The sequence below is a fragment of the Trachemys scripta genome, chromosome 25 (genome assembly GCF_013100865.1).
Source record: "Trachemys scripta elegans isolate TJP31775 chromosome 25, CAS_Tse_1.0, whole genome shotgun sequence".
Classification (NCBI taxonomy): domain Eukaryota; kingdom Metazoa; phylum Chordata; order Testudines; family Emydidae; genus Trachemys; species Trachemys scripta.
In genome coordinates, this window is record NC_048322.1 from 23328 (window position 1) to 43819 (window position 20492).

General features: G+C 53.7%; 1 protein-coding gene across 1 annotated transcript; it reads left to right on the forward strand.

Moving 5' to 3' along the window:
- The first annotated feature begins 17205 nt into the window (after positions 1 to 17205).
- On the forward strand, positions 17206 to 19508 carry LOC117869958 (alpha-2,8-sialyltransferase 8E-like). The gene is made up of 5 exons (XM_034757060.1): positions 17206 to 17319; positions 17513 to 17657; positions 17838 to 17950; positions 18642 to 18728; positions 19046 to 19508. The coding sequence occupies exons 2-5, from the start codon at positions 17646 to 17648 to the stop codon at positions 19506 to 19508; spliced, it is 675 nt and encodes a 224-aa protein (XP_034612951.1). The 5' UTR covers positions 17206 to 17319; positions 17513 to 17645.
- The last annotated feature ends 984 nt before the right edge of the window (positions 19509 to 20492 follow it).

The following is a 20492-nucleotide window of genomic DNA, read 5'->3' on the forward strand; positions in this document are numbered from 1 at the left end:
GACGTCAATCCCCATCTTTCAGAGCCTTTCCGTACGACGGGAACGCCTTTGTCCTAAGCTAAGTGCCCAGCCCAGTTGGTGGAAAAATACAAGTACCAAAATGGAGTCCAGTGTCATGTGAGCTGGTCACATGCCCTTGTGAGTCATAGCAGCTGTTAGCCGTAGGCTGGCTGAAGTGTTCCCAGGAAGGCTTGCCAGGTGGGGGAGAAGGCCTCTTGTTTCCCCTCATGGCCCAGCACAACCAGCTGTCTAGATTGGCAGCATCTTGCCGAGTGGGTGTCACCCAGGTGAAACCGCATTCGAAATACAGACACATCGTTGCTATTCATAACTCCAGATACAAACCTGATCCAGGCGCACCAACAGGATAATCGTCTTCAGCGAATCATGACTTTTCCGTAGACGCCTCCCATGACACGTATGATACAAAACGCATCAGAATTATGCCATAACCCTGACATCACTGTTCCAATATGATGGATATGACAAGGGCCACCTCGTTAAGTGCTCCTCGTCATCCGTGACACCGTCTTCCCTGCTCAGGCATTAATTACAAGTCGCTCTTTGTCCTGTGCTGCTCCCTGTGCCGCGGTGACCCGTTAATTCATTCCCCGGCCTTGATTGCTTGTTGATTTAATCACGTGCCAGCACCAGCTACAATGGGATCTGATAGTGGCCGCTCACCAGACAGGTTTGGTCCCTGGCACCCTGTTGCCACCACACCAGCCCTAGGCCCAAGGAGGTGTCTTTTCTTTGTGCCATGAAATTCCATTTGGCTTTGGCTGAGGGTAAATGTAATGACCAGGGTCCTATGAAGCCCTGACAGTCCCTTCCAGTCGTTATGAATCTATGATACCAGCCTTCTACCACTGCTGGCTAGCGCAGATTGTCCTGTATCCCCGTGCAGGGGCCGGCCCTGGAAAGGGGCACGGTGCCCCTCCCGTTGAGCGTGCACTGGAGGGAGCTGTCCCAGTTGCACTTTTTCCCATTAAAAAAAAAAAAAGAAAACACTAGGAAATGCCGTACAACAAACTTAATTACAGCTGCCAAGAGTCGGCATCTGCCAATGGGCTCCGACCACTGGTGTGGCTGCCTTGTACCACTGGCTTGGATGCCTTTTTTCCGCCCACGGGTGAATGTGGGGGTTGTTGTCACATTTGGGAGCCCAGTGGGTGTGTCTCGGTTTTGTACGGGGCATGAAGGGGTTAATTCCTCCTCTGGGACAGGGGGGCAGTGAAGGGCAGTGATTAGAGCCACCAGGAGCCGTTTTGATTGGCGTGGACGCACCATCGTGAGCTGTCCGCAGACGGATGGGACCTTAATTCAGCCCACGTGACTTTGAAAAACAACTGGGAAACTCCATGCAAAAAACTCCGTTACGGGTAGCAAAGGTTCCAGTCACCCGCGTGACCTGAATCGGGTAACCTTGTGCACCCGCGTTACGCCAAGGGGGCGGAGTGGAGGGTGACCCCAGCTGCGAAATGGGATATTTCCTGCCTCGCCAGCCCTCAGCTGTGTCAGCTCAGGAATGGGGGTGGGGGTTGCTCTGTGCCAGGCGCTGTGCCAAGCCACCAGCGGAGTTTGCTCCCTCTGTTCTGCCCATCGGGGTGAGCCTCTGCCAGCCCCTGCTCCCAGCGCGGGTCGGGGCGCGGCCATAGAGCCAAGGGTGAACTAGGGTGTGGCTCACAGGGCGCTCCCATGGGCATGGACAGCTGGGGTCGGTCAGGGTGCAGGGGACAAGCGTGTGTGATCTTCTGCCTCCGCAGCATTGCGCTGTGGGGTTGGTGTGAGATGCTGAAGGTGGGAATTTTGATGCCCGGTGTGTGCCTCAGTTTCCCTCTCAGTGTGATGAGCAGGGGCAGGCGTCTGTGCTAGCATGCGGGGCCGTTAATCATCTCACTCAGCAGTACACAGCGGCCGTCACCCTCCCGCTGGGGGGGCGCAGGCGGCCCCAAGCACCAGGTTCAGTGGCGAGGGGGGGTACAGAACTGGCTCTCTCGTGCGTACACCCCCACCAACAGACGCGGCTCTGGAAGCTGATCACAGCCAATTTGGGGGCCCACGGAAAAACCTCCCTCCTGCTGTGGCCCCAGGGTTAGAGGAGCTGGCCCACAGCGGAGGGGGGCTGGAAGGGAGCAAGCAGGGTCGAGGCTGCGGGGGAAGGATGCAGTGGGGCAGGGCCACAGGGGAAGGGGCGGAATGGGGTGGGGCCGTGGGTGGAACAGGGGCAGAGCTGCAGGGGCACGAGCAGAATGGGGCAGGGCCACAGGGGAAGGGGCGGAATGGGGCGGGGCCATGGGTGGCACAGGGGCGGAGCTGCAGGGACAGGAGCAGAATGGGGCGGGGCCACAGGGGAAGGGGCGGAATGGGGCGGGGCCGTGGGTGGCGCAGGAGCAGAATGGGGCGGGGCCACAGGGGAAGGGGCAGAATGGGGCGGGGCCATGGATGGAACACGGGCTGCAGAGCAGGGGCGAAATGGGGGGGGGACCGCAGCGGGAGGGGGGGGGGTTGGGCCATGGTGCTGGAGCCCCCCACTTGCTCCAGCCCAGGATCCCAGTAGACTTTAATCCACCTCTGATTGCAGTACGGCCAACCCCGAATGTTCAAAAATCACGAGTCAGGCCCACCAAAAAGCATGAGCTCAGCTTTAAATTCATGCGATTCCGTAAACGGAAAAGATTTGGGGGATCTTTTCATTTGCCTTCTGCTCGTTGAGCTGTGAGGGTGTCCGGGGGGTCCCATTTTGAAGCTTTCTCCACAACAGCGAGGGCTAGAAACGTACTGTGTCTTTAAGAGCACAGGCTGAAATCATCACGTCTTCAGCTGACTCCAGGAGCTGGGGTGTGATGGAAAACAATCCTCCTGAGACTCGTGGCAAACTCACGAGGGGGTCTGTGTGCTCCAGGCTCTGGCGGGGCAGGGCCTCGGGCAGAGACGGACAGGCTGGGGATAGCCTCCTCCAACGGTGTGTTCACCCACTGCCCACGCTCTTGGGCAAAAGCTTTGCGTCCAGTTGCGCCAATCTGTTCCTAGCTACAGGCAGGCCACGCCACGTGGGAACATGCTTCAGAATCCGTCTACATTCAACCTCACCGAAACGACAGCACTCCTCCAAGAGTGACTTCCCTTCTGTGCTCCGGACAATCGCTCCAGACATCTTCGATGTCTAATCCTCACACTGCAGAAAAACCCGCGACGCGCCTGTGATGTTGCAGTCTATGTGATTTTATAAAAATATGCTAATGGGTGAATATGATGTAACTGGGATATGCTTCATGCAAAAGGTCTCTTGTAAGGTATCATTACAAAGCTTATAATCTACTGAGTGTGGTCATTCTATTTGTATAAATGTACCACTCTTGTATCTGAAACTAGAAGTATGAAATATAACTCTGAGGACCTATTGTAATTATGCAAAGTGTGGGCCATTAATGGTGGTTTGGAATCTTAAATGACTCCCATTAACCAGGACAATTGACTGTGGATGGCTCTGTTTGCAGGCAGGCCTCCCTGTGAGTCAGGCTGGGAGGAATGAAGGCTTGGGGGTCTTGCAGTGACATGTGATCATGTCACCTGAACTGGAATCCATCTTTAACCTGGTGCTTTTCCATTGAGAAGGAGGGGATGGGAACCCAGAAGGACAAAGGGTTCCCGCCTTATGCAAAAGATATATAAAGGGGTGGAACAGAACAAGGAGGGGCCATCATGAGAAATCCCCTAGCTACTACCTGAGCTGGAACAAGGGCTGTACCAGGGGAAAGGATTGGGCCCAGACTAGGAAGGTGTCCAGTCTGTGAAAGAGACTTATTGAAACATCTCTGAGGGTGAGCTCTTATCTGTATTCAGTTTCTTACTGTATTAGACACAGACTTGCGTGTTTTATTTTATTTCACTTGGTAATTCACTTTGTTCTGTCTGTTACTACTTGGAACCGCTTAAATCCTACTTTCTGTATTTAATAAAATCACTTTTTACTTACTAATTAACTCTGTACTGGATATGTACTAATACCTGGGGGGGCAAACAGCTGTGCATCTCTCTCTATCAGTGTTACAGAGGGCGAACAATTTATGAGTTTACCCTGTATACACTTTATACAGGGTTAAATGGATTTATTGGGGTTTAGATCACATTGGGAATTGGGCATCTGAGTGTTAAAGACAGGAACACTTCTGTGAGCTGTTTTCAGGTAAACCTGCAGCTTTGGGGCAAGTAATTCAGACCCTGGGTCTGTGTTGGAGCAGACGGGCATGTCTGGCTCAGCAAGACAGGGTGCTGGGGTCCCGAGCTGGCAGGAAAAGCAGGGGCAGAAGTAGTCTTGGTACATCAGGTGGCAGTTCCCAAGGGGTGGATCTGTATTCACCAGGGAATTGGTGAAGGTCTCTCAAGGCTACCCAGGGAAGGGAATTAGCCTTGGGATGGTGGCAGTGGACCAGAGCTAAGCTGGTAGTTAAGCTTAGAAGTTTTCATGCAGGCCCCTACATTTGTACCCTAAAGTTCAAAGTGGGGATACAGCCTTGACATGGTGGCAGCGGTGGGATTCATTTTAAACCCAAAAGCCAGTAAGATTTTTTTTTCCTTCTAGCTGCTTGGAAAGCAGAGCTGAAGGTAGATGCATATCTTATCTCTCCTTGCCTGAAGGCAGAGGTGTTAAGTTTTTTTAACAAGATCCTTTGTTAAGAGAAGGGTTCAATTAGCAAACAACTGGTAAAAGGAATTTACAAGCTGAATTTTTTTTTTTTCCTTTTTACATCCTCGGGAGTAGCTAGTTAGAAAGTCTCTGTTAACTCAGCAGCAGCCAGAGCTGAGTACATTCCAGTTTCAGTCAACCGCAGAGAGGGTGACCCAGCACAAGGAAACAGGAAAATGACTACAAAAGAAGTAGCTAACAAAACAGAACTGGCCAAACTAGAAGCAGAAGAAAATGAAAGAAAACTAAGACGCCTTGCCTGGCTGTTTACTTACAAGTTTGAAATATGAGAGACTTGTTTAGAAAGATGTGGAGAACCTGGATTAATGTCTGGTCCCTCTCAGTCCCAAGAGCGAACCAACTCCCAAACAAAGAGCACAAACAAAAGCCTTCCCCCCACCAAGATTTGAAAGTATCTTGTCCCCTTATTGGTCCTTTGGGTTAGATGCCAGCCAGGTTACCTGAGCTTCTTAACCCTTTACAGGGAAAAGGATTTTGGAGTCTCTGGCCAGGAGGGATTTTATAGTACTGTACACAGGACAGCTGTTACCCTTCCCTTTATAGTTATGACACAGGGTTAAATGGATTTATTGGGGTTTAGATCACATTGGGAATTGGGCACCTAAAGACAGGAACACTTCTGTGAGCTGTTTTCAGGTAAACCTGCAGCTTTGGGGTGAGTAATTCAGACCCTGGGTCTGTGTTGGAGCAGACGGGCATGTCTGGCTCAGCAAGACAGGGTGCTGGGGTCCCGAGCTGGCAGGAAAAGCGGAGGCAGAAATAGTCTTGGCACATCAAGGTGGGAGTTCCCAAGGGGGTTTCTGTGATCCAACCCGTCACAGCGCCTGTGGCACGTAATACACCTGCGCCCATTCTTCCTTTGAACCGGTGTCTGAACTGAAGTCTTCTTACACCGGCATTGTCTACAGAAAACCCAACCCCGTTAGCCCCTGGCCTCTCCCGTGGCATTGTTCTCCCATCACGTTTGGAAAAGATTTGTTCTGCTGCGGCCGAGCGAGGCATGAGGCGAGTACCAGCGCGGTCACAAGATCTTTCTGGGCAGCAAAAATCAGTGGATTTGGTTTTTGTTTTTTTCTAAGCCTGCCTCACCAGAGCCGCTAACAGGAAAAGAAAAGGATCCAGTCTTCCTTGGCGTCCCAAGGAAAGAAGGAGCAGGCAGTGCCGTTGAGCAGACAGGCTGACTCGGTTCTTGCAGCTGGATAATGTTGGGCCATCTGGCTGTCGAGGGAGGTATCTTTAAATAGGGGCCTCGGGCGGTCTGCAGGATGGAGCTGTTGCAAACATAGGTGTAACTTTCGCGTCACCTGGGGGGGGGGCAAAAAACCCCCATTTTGTAAATAAACAAGATGTAATATAGCAATACAAAACCGGAATCATTTTTCAAAGGTAAATATCGAAAGGAACATAATATCAGAATGGCCAGAGTTGGGCAGACCAAGGGTCCATCTCACCCAGCGTCCTGTCTTCTGACAGTGGCCAATGCCAGGTGCCCCAAAGGGAATGAACAGAACAGGGAATCACCAAGTGATCCAGCCCCTGTCGCCCATTCCCAGCTTCTGGCAAACAGAGGCTAGGGACACCATCCCTGCCCATCCTGGCTAATAGCCATTGATGGACCTATCCTCCGTGAATTTATCTCGTTCTTCTTTGAACCCTGTTATAGTCTTGGCCTTCACAACATCCCCTGGCAAGGAGTTCCACACGTTGACTGTGGATTGTGTGAAGAAATACTTCCTTTGGTTTGTTTTAAACCTGCTGCCTGTTATTTCATTGGGTGACCCCTCGTTCTTGTGTTATGAGACAGAGTATCTAGTATTAGGTTCTCGTTAGAGAGAATCAAGGGAGATTATGCCAGGCTGGGGAAGACGCTCAAGGAGATAGAGGCTCAGATTATCTTTAGTGGGATTCTGCCCGTTCCAAGGGAAGGGCAGCAAAGGGCTGATAGGATTGTGAGAATAAATAGTTGGCTAAGGGAGTGGTGCTATAAGGAGGGCTTTGGGATGTATGGCCACTGGGAGGCTTTCGGGGACAGACACCTGTTCTCGCGGGATGGGCTTCACCTGAGTAGGGAAGGAAATAGACTTCTGGGAGGGAGGCTGGCTCATCTTATCAAAAGAGCTTTAAACTAGGAAGTTTGGGGAGATGGTTGGGAGATGCACAGTTAATCTCCACGCCAGATTCCAGTCTGGAAAAGGTGAGTAAAATGAGAGGAGACATAGCCGGGGAGATGAGATTGGACATAGGAAGGACAGGGGGGACGGACGCAAGGAGGCCCGCAACATATAGTGCTACTAATGGGAGACAGGCTAAACGACATACATTAGGGTGTTTATACACCAATGCCAGAAGCCTAGGTAATAAAATGGAGGAATTGGAGCTCTTGGTCCAAGAGCTGAAACCAGATATCGTAGGAATAACAGAAACGTGGTGGAATGGCAGTCACGACTGGAACACAGGTATGGAGGGGTACGCGCTGTTTAGGAAAGACCGGAACAAAGGTAAAGGTGGGGGGGTGGCATTGTATGTCAATAGTGAAATAAGCTGTAAAGAAATAATAGTGGATGGAATAGATAACACAGAGTCCGTCTGGGCAATACTCACACTGGGTAATAGGACTACTAGAGCCTCTCCGGGGATAGTGCTTGGGGTGTGCTATAGACCGCCGGGATCGACCCAGGATATGGATAAGGAACTATTTAATGTGTTTAGAGAAGTAAATACTAATAGAAACTGTGTAATTATGGGGGACTTTAACTTCCCAGATATAGATTGGGGAACAAACGCTAGTAGCAATAATAGGGCTCAGATGTTCCTAGATGTGCTTGCTGATCAATTCCTTCATCAAGTGGTAGCTGAGCCGACGAGGGGGGAGGCCATTTTAGATTTGATTCTGGTAAGTAGTGAGGACCTCGTTGAGGAAGTGGTAGTGGGGGACAACTTGGGCTCCAGTGATCATGAGCTAATTCGGTTTAAACTAAATGGAAGGAGTAACAGAATTAAGTCAAAGACTATGGTTTATAATTTTAAAAAGGCCAATTTTAACAAATTAAGGGGACTGGTAAGGGAAGTGGATTGGGCAAACGTATTAATGGATCTAAAGGCAGAAGAAGCCTGGGATTACTTTAAGTTAAAGATGCATGAGCTGTCAGAGGCCTGTATTCCAAAAAAGGGAAAAAGATTACTAAGCAAGAGATTTAGACCGAGCTGGATGAGCGACCGACTCAAAGGGGCGATTAGGAAAAAACAGAAAGCATACAAAGAGTGGAAGAGGGGAGGGATCAGTAAGGAAACTTACCTTAGTGAAGTCAGAGAATGTAGAGATAGAGTGAGAAAGGCCAAAGGCCGTGTAGAGTTGGACCTAGCGAGGGGAATTAAAAGCAATAGTAAAAGGTTTTACAGCCATATAAATAGGAAGAAAACAAAGAAAGAAGAAGTGGGACCACTGAAGACTATTGCCGGAGAGGAGATTAAAGACAATCTAGGCATGGCGCAATATCTCAATGAATATTTTGCATCGGTGTTTAATGAGGCCAATGAAGATATTAGGGATACTAGCACCACTACAGAGGGGCATTCAGGATGGGGGATTACCGTATCCGAGGTAGAAACAAAACTTGAACACCTTAATGGGGCTAAGTCGGGAGGACCGGACGATCTTCATCCAAGAATATTGAAGGAATTGGCGCGGGAAATAGCAGGTCCATTAGCGATAATATTTAATGAATCTGTAAACTCGGGGGTGGTCCCGTTAGACTGGAGAATAGCTAATGTGGTTCCTATTTTCAAGAAAGGGAAAAAAAGTGATCCGGGTAACTACAGGCCTGTTAGTTTAACATCTGTAGTGTGCAAGGTGTTGGAGAAAATTCTGAAAGAGAAACTAGTTGAGGACCTGGAGGTTAGTGGCAATTGCGATAAATTACAACATGGTTTTACGAAGGGCAGATCGTGCCAAACGAATCTGATCTCCTTCTTTGAGAGAGTAACGGATTTATTAGATAAGGGAAATGCGGTGGACCTAATATACCTGGATTTCAGTAAAGCGTTTGATACTGTATCCCATGAGGAATTATTGGTTAAACTGAAAAACATGGGGATCGATATGAAAATCCAGAGGTGGATAAGGAATTGGTTAATGGGGAGAATGCAGCGGGTCGTATTAAAGGGTGAACTGTCAGGTTGGAGGGAGGTTACTAGTGGAGTGCCTCAAGGTTTGGTTTTGGGACCCATTTTATTTAATCTATTTATAACTGACCTCGGAACCGATTGCAGGAGTGGGCTGATAAAGTTTGCGGATGATACGAAGGTGGGAGGCGTTGTAAATTTGGAGGAGGATAGGGATATCCTGCAGGGAGACTTGAACGAGCTTGTGAATTGGAGTATCAGAAATAGGATGAAATTTAATAGTGAAAAGTGCAAGGTGATGCATTTGGGGATGACTAATAACAATTTTAGATACAAGATGGGGACGCATTGGTTAGAAGTAACGGAAGAGGAGAAGGACCTAGGGGTCCTTGTAGACCGCAGGATGACTATGAGTCGACAATGCGACGTGGCGGTGAAAAAAGACAATGCGGTCTTGGGATGCATTAGGCGAGGTATATCTAGTAGGGATAAGGAGGTGCTGCTTCCGTTGTACAAGGCGCTGGTGAGACCTCATTTGGAGTACTGTGTGCAGTTCTGGTCTCCCATGTTTAAAAAAGATGAACTCAAACTGGAATGGGTGCAGAGAAGGGCCACTAGGATGATCAGAGGAATGGAAAACCTGTCGTATGAAAGGAGACTAGAGGAGCTTGGGTTGTTTAGTCTGACAAAGCGAAGGCTGAGGGGGGATATGATTGCTATCTTCAAATATATCAGAGGGATAAATACAAGGGAGGGAGAGAAATTATTCCAGCTTAGTACTAATGTGGACACGAGAACGAATGGATACAAACTGGCCGTGGGGAAGTTCAGGCTTGAAATTAGACGAAGGTTTCTGACCGTCAGAGGGGTGAAATATTGGAACGGCCTTCCGAGGGAAACGGTGGGGGCGACGGACCTGTCTGGTTTTAAGATTAAGTTAGATAAGTTTATGGAGGGAATGGTTTAATGGTAAAACATAGTAGTCAAGGAAAACCAAGAAATGGTAGGTAAATAGTATAATGGCTAACAAGGGTCAGGCTGGAGACTCTTGCCTATATGCTCGGGGTCTTACTGATCGCCATATTTGGGGTCGGGAAGGAATTTTCCTCCAGGGTAGATTGGCTGAGCCTCTGGAGGTTTTTCGCCTTCCTCCGCAGCATGGGGCAGGGATCTCTAGCAGGAGGGTCTCTGCCGATTGAAGTCACTAAAAACAGGATTGGGGACTTCAACAGCAGAGTCCAGGGAAGGGGTAGGGACGGTTTTATGGCCTGCAGCATGCAGGGGGTCAGACCAGATGATCATAATGGTCCCTTCTGACCTCAAAATCTATGAGTCTATGAGTCTATGAGTATCAGGGGGTAGCCGTGTTAGTCTGTATCTACAAAAACAACAAGGAGTCTGGTGGCACCTTAAAGACTAACAGATTTATTTGGGCATAAGCTTTCGTGGGTAAAAACCTCACTTCTTCAGATGCATAGAGTGAAAGTTACAGATGCAGGCATTATATACTGACACATGGAGAGCAGGGAGTTACTTCATAAGGGGAGCACCAGTGTTAACAGGGCCAATTCAGTCAGGGTGGATGTAGTTCACTCCCAATAAATTAATAACAAGCGTCATCATAATTATGAAACATATTCAACTTACTTTAGCCTGGAGGGCATTTTCCACAGGTCCCAAAGGAATCCGTGGCTGGGAAGACACTGCTCTGTGGGTTGTGGGGTGTTGTTCGCTCTCCAGATGGTGAGTTGTATCTTTTGCTCCTTGATGGCTCCTGGCGGCACGAGTGTAAGTTTCAAAACCAGAACTCTTGCTGGCTACTGGGACAGCGAAGGGCCGTGGATTTCTCCAGCGAGGTTTCAGTCTGGAACTCTCTTTTGCAGAACCCACAAACGTTTGCTCCAATCCTGCTTGGTTTTTGGGAAGGCTCCTATTTGTTTGACCATTGAGTCTTGACAGACACACCCCCTTAGCCTCCTCTTGCGTACGTACACAAGCGAGGAAGGCGGCTTTCCAAGCTCTCTGCCCCGTGCCCGAGGCCCCGTCGGTATTGTCTCTTGCAGCACTGGAGGAAAACTATTTTAAATCTCGAAAGGCGGGAGGGGAGCTCACGACCATGTATGAGCATGGGAGAGACAGATTGGCGGCCGGAGCCCAGGGCACCCAGACCTGTGACCCCCCCCAGGTTACCGCCTTCCTCACCAGGGGCTAGATCGCCTGCAGCTAAGCCAGGCCTGCTCTCTTAGCAAACACCTCGAGACTCTGCCAGTCCAGACCTTGCGGGGAACTGACACTGGCAGGCCAGCTGCCAGCTCCGGCCCAGGCTGCCGGCGTTAGCTAAGACCTGACACACTCATCGCCGGAGGCGGGCCCAGCTCCCTGGCGCGCGGGTTTGGGTCAGAACAGGTGTGAGTCTGACACGGACGCGTTTCGCCTCCGTGAGCGGCTGGGAGCTGCTGGAGCAGGAATCGCACTCGCAGCGTCTGTCCCAGGCTAGAAGGAAAAATTTAAATTTTGCTTTATAACGGTGCAAACGTTTGCTGTGAACTTGCAAACTGGGGAAGGGGAAATCATCCCCCAGCCCATGCTGACGACTAACGAAATCAGCTGGGCCGTGCGGGATCATTGCAACACACAGGACTGGTCAATGGCCCGGTCGCACCTGGGAAACGCTACGTGGCAGGGAGCAACTCCTGCGGGCTTGGAAGCTGAACAAAACCACTGGAAATTTCCCATCTTCTCGGCTCTTTGAACTCAGAGGGGGCGGAGACTCTGAACGGCCGCCAGAGATCCCCAGGAGCCACCTCCCGGGCCCGCCCTGAAAGACACTTTGAACTGACAGATCACTATGATTCAGTCACTCTTCCAATTTAGCTGGCGTGTAGATGTTTGCTGACTTTCACCTGCAACTAACTCTCTGAGTCCTTTGTCCTTATGCCAGTCTTGTACCCCTTATATTCACCCCCTTTCTCAGGACTATGATAAGTTTTATACAAAGAATGCCTTGTGAGGTATCCTTTGAAAACTCATAATTTGCTGAGCATTACTGTCCTGGTAAAATATAGGTGGCAACCTTGCACGTAAAGTTACAGGATTCCTCTGTAGGGCATTGCTGCGACATATCCCAAGTCTGAGAGGCAGCCACCAACCAGTTCCCTAGAGTTCATGAACCTTTACCTAGTTTATTCCAGGATCGGCTACAGGCATTGTCTTTGGTGTGAGGTCTAGGGGACTAGTTGATCTGGGGGCAGTGGCTGGTCTCTTGGGACTGGACGTACCCTGACTGTGGTTTGATTTTTGGTGTAAGGGACCATTGATCGCTAAGACTGGTGTGTTCCCGTCTTTCAGGCCAACGTTATTGTACAGAACCACTTGATCAGGGCCGGATTATGATTTTCTGAGGCCGTAACCTATGTCAAGTGTAAGAGGCCCCATCCCGTAAAAACTATGAATTTATTATTTTCACAGAAAGGACGTTGGCTATGAGCACAAACACTTTGTATTTGCATACATACAAAGGCAAAGTTGTAAAAATAGAATAACCTCAATAGACCATGTCTTGCAATACGCCTGTTTGCATTATATTTGCATATTTTCAACGATGTGTACCTAATCAGTAGATAAGAAAACTTTATCATCTGCAGCAACAGAAATGCAATTACAGTTACACAAGCCAGCTGACTTAATGGAAGCGGTACAAGGAGTGGGTAGGTCTGGTTGCACATCACATTAATTTGAACACTGACATTTAAAACATTTTCTCTCATGATTTTTGGAGAGTAAAGTCATTGACGATGTCCTCAAACTCGCTTCTCTCAAACCTCTGTTTCTCCTTTCGTCGGCACTCTCCGGTCTTTACAGGAAAGGTTCCCGAAAGGGACGGGGAGAAGCCAAGACACTTTTCCACTCGACTCAAGTCCACAAGACGATCCCCTGCAAACTCAGTCACGTGCGTCATGGAGTGGAAAGCAAGGGGCGCACGAAACTCCACAGTCGTGCGGATGAACAGATGAAAAAACAAATGGCCAAACATTGCAACTGGAGACATCCTAGCCAAAAAAGCAGGGGGAGGGGGGGAAATCGGCTTAAAATGTGCAAGGAAAAGTGAATCACTTGCTGGCCCAAAGTTGGCAAACTTCAGTCTAGAAGGGCAAAATGGCTCCTAAAAGGTTCTGGTCAAAAGCGAAATGGCTCCACCCAAAAAAGGGCAAAAAGTGAGCGAGGGGGAAGAAAGGGAAGAAATTTCTGGCTGAAATACGGTGGGGGAAAGGGGAGAAAATGAATGCTCGAGACTGCAACGTTCCAGGCAAAAAGAACAAGGAAGCTTCAAAATGCTTCCAGCCCCACGGAGCTGGTGTTTCAGTGGCTAGTTGCCAAACCTAGTTCCCCTGGGCAAAAAGAGTTTGCAGCGGCTGGATCATGCCCGGAGACACTGGGGAAGGAAACCCCCTTAACTCAGCCCATTCTCTGCTGCGGCCGGCGAGGTGTCAGCGGGACTGGGGGGCGGGAAGAGAGGTGGGAAGCACCCTGCCCAGATACTGGCTCAGCACACGCAGGTGTCTGTTTGCTTTGACTCTGGACAAACAAAAGTGAAAGAGTTCGACCCGCCTGGGAGACACTCAGCCTGTGGCTTCCCGCAGCCTGCAAAGCTGGAGGTGAGCTTGGCTATGAAAGCCCAGTGCTCAGAGGGAAGGGGGGTCTAGGGGGTTGGATTGGGGGGCAGGGAGCCAGGACTCCTGGGTTCTCTCCCTATCTCTGGAAGGGGAGTGGGGGATGGTGGTTAGAGCAGGGAGGGCTGGGAGCCAGGACTACTGGGTTCTCTCCCGGCTCAGGGAGGGGAGTGGTGTCTAGGGGTCCTGGCTCCCAGCCCCCCCGCTCTAACCACCAGTTCCCACTCCCCTCTCAGAGCCGGGGAGAGAACCCAGGGCTCCTGGTTCCCAGCCCCCCCCTGCTCTAACCACTAGCCCCCACTCCCCTCCCACAGCCAAGGAGAGAATCCAGGAGTCCTGGCTCCCAGCCTGTGATATCCAGGAGGCCAGGGCGGATTAGGGGCACCCCAGGGGAGCCGTGCCCAGTGCATTCCCCCATCGTGTGTGAACATGGTTCACCTGCCCTGCTCTCCCCACAGCGAGCGCCATGGTGGGCCCCCCAAGGATGCTGCGGAGACAGAGCTGGGCGCTGGTGCTGGGCATGGGCATCGCCCTCAGCTTCAGCCTCTCTGTGCTGTGGAGGCTTCAGAGGTGAGTGAGTGGGGGGCTGGGAGCCAGGACTCCTGGGTTCTCTCCCCGGCTCGGGCAGGGGAGTGGCGGCTGGTGGATTAGAGCAGGGGGAGTGGGGAGCCAGGACTCCTGGGTTCTCTCCCCGGCTCTGGGAGGGCAGTGGGGGCTGGTGGTTAGAGTGGGGGTGTGCGGCTGGGAGCTAGGACTCGTTTGTATGTGGGGGGGTATCTGGCTCTGAAGCCCTGTTGGCAAAGGCTGGTCACCCCGAGGTGGCGAGCCCCAAGCCAGGCTTCTCCAGACAGGCTGGGGGAGACCCTGCAAAAGTCGGAGCTGTGAGCTGGTCTGTGTGGGGTGCTGGTCACCGGGGGTCCCTGGTGCCCCATCCCCCAGAAATCTGTGCTCGACAGCCAGGCGCTCCAAGCCCCCAGAATAGACTCCGCGGGAAGTACCCCTTAATGCCGCCTTCGCCACTCGAAGACACTGCCCCGGAGAAATTGATCCCATCCTGGAACGCCCCCCTCCCCCTCCGAGATAACCTGCTTCAGTATGGAAATAACCCCCCGCCAACCCCACACCCCTCCCTGCCACCTGCCATCCCCTGAAACCCACCCGGGGGATCATCAAACAATCGCAGCCTGAACCCCCTCTTCCAGCCTTCAGACTACCCCCCAAGCTCCCCACTGACCCACCAGCTCACAGTGGTAAATGTAAACCTGCCCTCCCTCCCGCAGCGACATTAACCCCCCTCTCTCTGCCCCCTAGCCAGGCGTCCCAGCCCAAGACAGCATCAGCGGCCGGCAAAGGAGCGAGGCGGGACCCCAAACATCCCTGCCGGACCATGGACCAAAACAGGAGCCCCATGTGCGTGGGGGGAGGGGCTTTGGGGGCACTGACCTCTGAGGGACCCACTGAGTTATGGGGGCATGGCAGGGAATAGGATTCAGTGGGGCAGAAGGTGGGTGGGTGAGTGAAGAGGGATGGATGGTTGGTGACGGGCTATAGAAGGGGCTGGGGGCGATGTGGGGGGGAGAGGAAGGAGGGATGTGGGGGAGAGAAGGGTATGGGGGCTGGGTGGGGTGTGGGGAGGGGAAGAAAAAGGGGTCAGTGAAGCAGTGTGGGGGCAGGAAAGGAGTTGCAGGGAGAGGAGGAGCAGAGGCTCTGTGAGATGGGGAGGAGGCAGTGGGGGCGAGGGGTGCTGGAGGAGCCCGGGGGAGGGGGCCCAGGAGGTGGTGAGGGGGAAGGGATGTGGGGGAGGGAAGGAGGTGGAGGGGGAGGGGAAGAGCGGGGGCTCTGCGAGATGGGGAAGGAGATGGTGGGGGGGAGGGGAAGTGCTGGGGGGCCCCGTGGTGGGCGGCTCTCCTGGCCATCTGTAATCCTCTTTCGCCTTTCCAGCCCCGAGGCCCCGGTGATGGGGGCAGAGCAGTGCCGGGGGCTGATGCAGAACTGGAGCACAGGGACCCTCCCCACCAGGTGAGTGGGGCCGGGTGCATCTCGGGGCAGCCCCTCCAACCCCCCCGCATCGGCGCTGGGGCCTGGGGGTAGATTTCACCCAGCTGGTCCCTGTACCGGTCTCAACGCTCCCCAGCCGGACACACCAGACCTAGCGATCACTGGGCCCTTACACTGAAAATCACCCTGCGTCCAGCCCACAGAGCCCGGGCATGGCCCCCAGATCGGCTGGACCCCCAGAGCCGACACCGAACACAACCCCGTAGCCGATCCCGGAGTAAATGATGTAAAGCTTCGTTCACTAGCCAGGGGACGATCTGGAGCGCTGACCAGCCGTGTCCCCTCAGGTCTCCGACCCGGGGTGCTGTTCACACTGCTTTGCTGGGAGACCAGCCGCTCCTGAATCGCCCTGCAGAGCAACCAGCAAACTCCCCATCCCAGACGTCCCCCGGAAATGTGTCTTGTCCTGCCCGGCCCTCTCCTGGGGAACATGAGCTCATACGCGGCCTGTCGTTTATTAACAGAAAACGAGGTGCGCCGATCTGCTTATCTCAAACAGAGCTCCCCACACAGATCAATCCAAACACACCGGCTTTGATCACTCCCATTTACTAACTGCAGCAGACTAATTTTCAGTGACTATAAATAATAAGTCATAACAGTCAGAACTGGTTTCAAGAAAATGAAAGTCACCCACACGGAGTGAATTCGAAGCCAAGGTCTCTCTGAATCTCTTTCCGTCGGGACGTCTCCCGCAGTCCCAAAGCTGCTTCCTTGGTTCTTCAGGTGTTGTGGATGCCGGAAAGGAGAGAGAAATGGGGACATCTGTTCTTTCTCACAGTCCCTGCTCTTCTTTGGGACTCGTGTTCAGGAGACAACAAGTTTGTGTGGATGGGAACTCCCAGCTGTTCCTTTGTCAAGATGTCGATTTTTCACCCAGATCCTCTTTCACCCAGACAGTGGGGATGGTCCATTTGAAACCTGGCTGAAGCATTGGCTAGTCTTTCATTCCTAGGGAACTGGTTGGTGGCTGCCTCTCAGACTTGGAATAGGTCTTAGTAACGCCATACAGAGGAATCCTGTAACTTTACATGCAATGTTGCCACCTATATTTTACCAGGACAATAATGATCAGCAAATTATGAGTTTTCAAAGAATACCTCACAAGGTGTTCTTTGTACAAAACTTATCGTAGTCCTGCAAAAGGGGGTGAATATAGGGGTACAAAACTGGAACAAGGACGAAGAAATCAGAGAGTTATATGCAGGTGAAATCCAGCAAACATCTACAAGCCAGCTAAATCCGAAGAGTGACCGAGTTGCAGTGATCTGTCGGTTCAAAGTGTCTTTCAGGGCGGGCCCGGGAGGCGGCTCCTGGGGATCTCTGGTAGCCGTTCAGAGTCTCTGCCCCCTCTGAAATCAAAGAGCCGAGAAGATTTCTGGTGGTTTTGTTCGGCTTCCAAGCCCAGGGGACGAGCTCCCTGCCACGTAGCATTTCCCAGGTGTGACTGGCCATTGACCAGTCCTGTGTGCTGCGATGATCCCGCACCAACGCGCCGGGGAGCTGGGCCGGCCTCCGGCAACGAGTGTGTCAGGCCTTAGCTAAGGCCGGCAGCCTGGGCCAGAGCTGGCAGCAGGGGGCGGTCAGTAGTGGGGGGCCAGAGGGCCCCTTGGGGGGCGCAGTGAAGGAGGAAGGGGGGCAGATCAGTGACTCTTTGTGTCTCCATCCGAGGCTGGACCAGGGCTGGATCTTGAGGCAGCTGAAGCTGGTGCAGCGCTGCCCCTGGGCGCATAATGCCAGCGCCCTGGGCCAGTACAGGTACCCTCCACCCCCAGTGCCCTGCCCCCCTGCTTCCTCTCCCCCCCACCCCTCTGCCCCCTCCCTCCCCCGATGCTGCCCCAAATACCTCCTTCTCTACCCCTCCATGCCCTCCCCCCAGCCCCCCTTGCCCTCTGCCCTCTGCTGCCTCCGACTACCCCCCAGCTGCCCCTCACCCCTCTCCCCCGCACAGGGAACAGCTGGGGGGCTGCTGTAACGCTTCAGACGACCTGGTGCTGACCCAGAACAACACCCAGCTGGGCTCCCAGATCGTCTACGACGCTCAGCAGGACAAGAAGCATCCAGTGAAGGAGGAGCTGCTGGAGATGCTGCCACAGGTAGGGGGCGCTGGGCTGTGGGGGCGGCGGGGGCTCAGCGCCAGGGGCTCCACCCCAGAGCTGGCTGCATCTCAGCACCGGGTGACGGGTACTTTATAAACAGCCCCCCATGCTCCACCCCAGAGTTGGCTGCATCTCACCATGGTCAGTTGGTGCTGACCCAGGTCCCCTCCCACACAGGTCTCCCCGTTTCAGGGTGCCCCCTACGAGTGCTGTGCCGTGGTGGGGAATGGGGGGATCCTTCGTAACAGCGGCTGTGGCCCTGAGATCGACCGCGCCCAGTTCGTCATCAGGTAATGGCAGCCGGGGAGGGGGGGATGGGAGCAGGGGGAAAGGGGTAGAGAAGCGGGGGCAGTGCGGGTGTAGGGTGGGGGAATGAGGGCATGGGGGCAGGGAGAGTGAGGTGCAGTGTGGGGCTCAGGGAGAGTGGGGTGCAGGGGGAGTTCAGGGTGAGTGGGGTGCAGGGGGGGGCTTAGGAGGAGTGGGGTGCAGGAGGGTTCAGGGCGAGTGGAGTGCAGTGGGGGTTCAGGGAGATTGGGGTGCCAAGTGGGGGGGTCGCGGTGCAGGGCAGGGGGTCACCGGTTGAGGCGAGGGGGCCGTGACCCATTTAAAAGGCCAGGGTGGGGGGAGCAGTACCAGGGGAGGGCAGCATGGGCGGACGGTGACCCGGCCGTTGGGGGAAGGTAGCCACTGGCCCCTCCCCTTGTGCCCAAGCACCCGCCCCCCATCTGCCCTCCCCTTCTGCTCCCCTCCCCCGCAGGAGCCCAGAGCACCTCCACCCTGGCCCCTGGCTAAGGCAGAGCTCTGGGAACGCAGGAAGGGGGCGTGGCCTGGGGGCAGAGCATGGGCGGGGCCAGGCGAGGCTGTTTCGGAGGCACCGCCTACCCCTGCCTATGATACCAGCCGCCCATGGAGGGCGGTAAAGACCTGGGACCCCCATGGGGTGGGGAGCACTGGCTCCCTCACGCCGCCTCCCCCCCCCAGGTTCAACCTGCCCCCCATGGACTTTGCTGACGACGTGGGCACGAAATCGAGTGTCGTCACCATGAACCCCAGCATCCTGCACGACCGGTACCGGGGCGATGGACCGTGGGGGGAGGGGCGCCCTGATGGGAACATGTGGGGGGTGGATTGGATAAGAACTGGTGGGGGGAATTGAGACCAGCAAGGGGAGGGACGGATCATAGTGGGACCCATGGGCAGAGCCGGGATCAGAACTGGGGAGGATGGAGGGGCGAGCCCGGATAGACACCCCCGGCCATAGAGTCACCGGGGGATTGGGACAGAGGAGACTGAGCGATGGGACGGCCGTGGGAGGGAACGGGACTGGCGCTGGGGGACGGGCCGTGCCAGGACAACGTCTCACGGGCGTCTTTCCCTGGCCGCAGGTTCAGGGGTCTGAGCCGCTGGCGCCGACCCTTCGCAGAGGCGGTGGGTATCTACGGGGCCCCGCTGCTCCTCATCCCGGCCTTCAGCTTCGTCGGCCAGAGCACAGTCTCGTTCCAGGCACTCTACACCCTGGAGGACTTTGGCTCCCCAGCCCGCCCCGTCTTCATGAATCCCGAGTACCTGGCGGGGCTGGACGGGCACTGGCGTTCCCGTGGCCTGCGCGTCAACCGCCTCTCCTCGGGCTTCATGCTGGTGAGCGCCGCCCTGGAGCTGTGCCAGCACCTCACCCTCTACGGCTTCTGGCCCTTCCCCACCGACCCCGAGGGGCGGCCCCTGCTCCACCACTACTATGACAACCAGCCCCCCAAGCCAGGCGTTCACACCATGCCCGACGAGTTCACCCGCTACCTGGACATGCACATGCAGGGCGCGCTGCGGCTGCATCTGGGGCGCTGCCAGTGAGGGCCTGGCCGGCAGCCACATACAACGAGCTGCAGTGGTGGCGTGGCTGGATGTCGGGGAGCCAGGGGCGGTCTCCTAGCCCCACGCTGGGTCCAGCTCTTCCCAGCATGGGGCTGTAACAATGCTGGTTCTGGCGGGACCCAACTGAGAGTGCCAATTTAGGACACATCGCTCAGAGCAGGGCAGTTACAGCCCAAGGCTGGGGGTTTTCCACCTCTAAGGCAAACCAAACCAGCCAGATGGAGAAGACTTCGGTTTTACCCCACTGGCTAACCACAAGTCATGTAAGCAATTCCCTTAGACACTCCAGTTTCCCAGCATCACCACCAGTGCCACTCGTTATGAGGACGAATAGTTATGAAAACCAATACCCCAGTAAAAGAAAAGAGGTTCTCTCAATCCCAAAGGACCAAGCCCCAGACCCAGGTCAAATGCTGCTAACTTAGATCTTACCCAAAATACACACTTCTAGTCAATTCTTATTAACTAAACATTATTAAAAACAAAAAGGCAGAGTTGGTTGAAAGATCAATATACAGACAGACTTGAAGTCAATTCTTGAGGTCCAGATACACAGGAAAGATGAGTTTGTAGTTGCCAAAAGTCCTTTTAGAAATAGTCCAGAGGTTATAGTCTGTGACAAAGTTCCTCCTCTACCTTGGTGGGTCCTGCGCTTATTGGTGGGTTTTGCTTGCCTCAGCTAAGCTCATCAGGCCAGCGTGGGGAAAAGGGAGGAGAACAATCCCCCACAGTCTCTGCTGATCCACCATGTGGGTCGGGGAACACCCCAGAGACCTTCCCCTCTGGTGGGACCCACAGGCCAGGTCAACTCCTCCAGTGTCTGATCAGGAGTTGGGGGAATAGGGGGGAACCCAGGCCCGCCCTCTACTCCGGGTTCCAGCCTAGGGCCCTGTGGATCACAACTGTCTATAGTTTTTTCTGTAACAGCTGCGTGACAGCTACAACTCCCTGGGCTACTTCCCC

Coding starts and splice junctions, on each gene's coding strand:
- LOC117869958 (XM_034757060.1), top strand. Junction 17,951..18,641: donor CGCGCCCAGTTCGTCATCAG/GTAATGGCAGCC, acceptor TCCCCCCCCCAG/GTTCAACCTGCCCCCCATGG. Junction 18,729..19,045: donor CCCAGCATCCTGCACGACCG/GTACCGGGGCGA, acceptor CCCTGGCCGCAG/GTTCAGGGGTCTGAGCCGCT.